The sequence below is a fragment of the Tupaia chinensis genome, unplaced genomic scaffold (genome assembly GCF_000334495.1).
Source record: "Tupaia chinensis unplaced genomic scaffold, TupChi_1.0 Scaffold148065_1, whole genome shotgun sequence".
NCBI classification, from domain to species: domain Eukaryota; kingdom Metazoa; phylum Chordata; class Mammalia; order Scandentia; family Tupaiidae; genus Tupaia; species Tupaia belangeri.
In genome coordinates, this window is record NW_006207915.1 from 843355 (window position 1) to 845946 (window position 2592).

Here is a 2592-nt window from a genome sequence, read left to right on the forward strand (position 1 = left end):
AAGGAACATGTACTCCACGGTTCCTCTTTCCTGCCATGCCAAATTTCCGGGGTACTGACCAAGGACGTGAAGTGTGACGTGAACAGTTATTCTGAGGGTGAATGGACAAGGACCTGCCTCAAATCCAGGTCTAGACAGCCTGCGACTTTAGGGGCACCCGACCAAAGCAAGAAGTCAGCTTTGCCATGGAGGTGATTATACCATTATGAGCCCTGGCAATGTGACTGGGACAAATGTAGAAGAGAGAAAAAACAAGGGTAAGAGGCAGAGCAGGTAAAATAAGATAATCATACAACCATAAAATAACTGTATAACTATCTCTGACACAACCTCCACAGCACACTAAGAAAGCTTGTATGATTTACGGTCAACACACAAGTCACTCGCTTGGGAACAAATAACATGAATTTGGTATTACATTAAGGGCAACCACACTGTGGATAAAAACAGAGAGTATAACCTTTAAGCCTGCAAAAGAAACCTTGATCTAGCTGATAAGATGAAGAAAATGGTAGAAAAAATTTCAAAGAGAAAATGGAAAATACTAAATGGAGGAAAAAAAAAAAACTCTAACATGACAGCAATTATAATAAATATGAATAGGTTATATTCAACAAATTAAAAGATCATCTTGGAGCCAACAGGAGGCATGTTGGTTAGAGGCGCTGGACTCCCACATGGCTGACCATAGTTCAAGTCCCAGATCTGGTGGCTCACTTTCTCACTCTCTCTGTGTCTCTCTCTGGTCAAATTAAAAGATAAATAATAAAAACAAATAAAAATATTTTTTTAACTCCTTTTTTTTTGGAGAGGTTTTTGCTATAGGGCGCGTGCGCTCGCCAGACAGACAGAGACAGAGAGCTAGAAAGTCAGCAATCACCCCCCAGGGGGGATGGCCACACCGCAGTCCCTTCTCCTTCATTCGGGATCTTGGGCACACACATACACATGCCCGGAGTGAGTTTAAGCCACCGGGTCCGGGACACGAACTGCAGTCGACTATGTGGGAGTCCAGCGATATAGCCATTATGCTAACTGCTGGTCCCAAAATAAATATTTTTTAAAAAATCCTCTTTTATGCAGCCTGACAGATATCCATATCCTCCCCCACAGGCCTCCAACTAGACCCTGCTTTACATTAACTTCTCCTTTCTGCCCACTTTCACTCTGCATTTTACCTCCCCAATGAAATCAGAATGTCTCCAGTCTGTTTTGTTTTGTTTTGTTTTTCTGAGAGAGATTTTTGCTATAGGGCGCATGCACTCACCCAAGACAGAAAGCGAGAAATAACCCCCAGGAGGGATGGCCATGCCACAATCCCTTCTCCTCCATTTTCCTCTGAGGATTCTGGGCACACATGCAAATACACCCGGGGTGAGTTTTAACCTTCCAGGTCCAGGACTCAAACTGCAAGCGACTACACTGGAGTCCAGTGATGTAACCATTCCGCCACCTGCTGTCTACTTTAATTCAGAGAATATCTGTTAACGTGCCTCCTGTTGGAGTACGGGTTTGGTTACCAATACGGTAGCTATTAATTTCTCCAAGTTCAATTTGTCTAAGTAGATATTTCTCTTGCAGGAAAATTCCTGAACTCACCACGAAGAATTATAAGCCTTACTGAACCCCCAGAGGGCCAAGTACAACACAGTGGTTGCCTCTTGAAGTATATCTCCTTTAAAGGAAAACTGTGGTGGAGAAAACAACTAGGATCAAACTCATCGATCTGCTTCTTCAGTAAATGATTTTCTCAGCAGAAAACCTGACTCCCAAATACCTGTCTTGGTTAATGAGAATCACATAGCTTGAGGTGCTGTGTGCTCCCTCTGTTCTTTTTATTTTTTTTAGAATTATTTTATTTCACTTTATTTATTTAAATTTGACCAGTGAGAAAGAGGAACAAAGAGTGAGAAAGCAAGCCTCCAGGTCCAGAACTTGAACAGGGTCAGCTACGTGGGAGTCCAACACCCCCAACCGCCATGCCACCTGCCCGCCCCATATTTCTCATTTATTTTTACTACAGGACACGTGAACCGTTGAGAAAATTAGGTGACAAGAGATTGAACGTGACAGTTAACATGATGGTGAAATTTTTATTTATTTATTTATACATACATACTACGGGGCACGTGTGCTTGCCAGAGAGAGAGAAATCACACACACACATACACACACACGGGGATGGCTACGTGCAATCCCTTGTCCTCCATTCTCCTCTCAGGATTTTGGGCACACACGCCTGGGATGACTTTCAAGTCTGGCCAGAGTTTCAAGCCACTGGGTTCAGGACCCGAACCAAGTAGTCGGCCACGTGGGAATCCAGCGCCTCAATCACCACGCCACCTGCTGGTCCCCATTTCTGCCGCCCTTATACAGCCTGGCTGGTTTCAGGCCACAACTGCGCGACCTCCACCCCCAGGTCGCCACCCTCTGCGCACGCCCCAGCGACCGCCGGGCTTAGGCGGCGTCTCCCGTCCTCACTCCGTACTGCCTCCGCGGACTCCAGGGTAACCCGCCCACACCGGCTGCCCGCGTCCTGCACGCCCGGCCCAGGCTCTGTCCAGGCTCTGTCCCCGGCACACCTGCTCCTGC

The 2592-nt window shown here is 46.2% G+C and overlaps 1 protein-coding gene across 6 annotated transcripts in view; it reads left to right on the top strand.

Annotated features, from left to right (window-relative positions):
• The window catches only part of SPINK8 (serine peptidase inhibitor Kazal type 8 (putative)), a 13845-nt gene extending 11962 nt beyond the window's left edge, over positions 1 to 1883 (top strand). For 4 of the 6 annotated variants that reach the window (XM_014584876.2, XM_006170139.3, XM_006170141.3 and 1 more), the window contains exon 6: positions 1582 to 1882. In XM_014584876.2, the coding sequence (XP_014440362.1) occupies positions 1582 to 1593 (12 nt within the window). In that variant the 3' untranslated portion in view covers positions 1594 to 1882. Of the gene's footprint in view, positions 1 to 1581 lie in introns of all 6 variants that reach the window. The other 2 variants (XM_006170142.2, XM_006170143.2) reach the window with 1 other exon arrangement.
• The last annotated feature ends 709 nt before the right edge of the window (positions 1884 to 2592 follow it).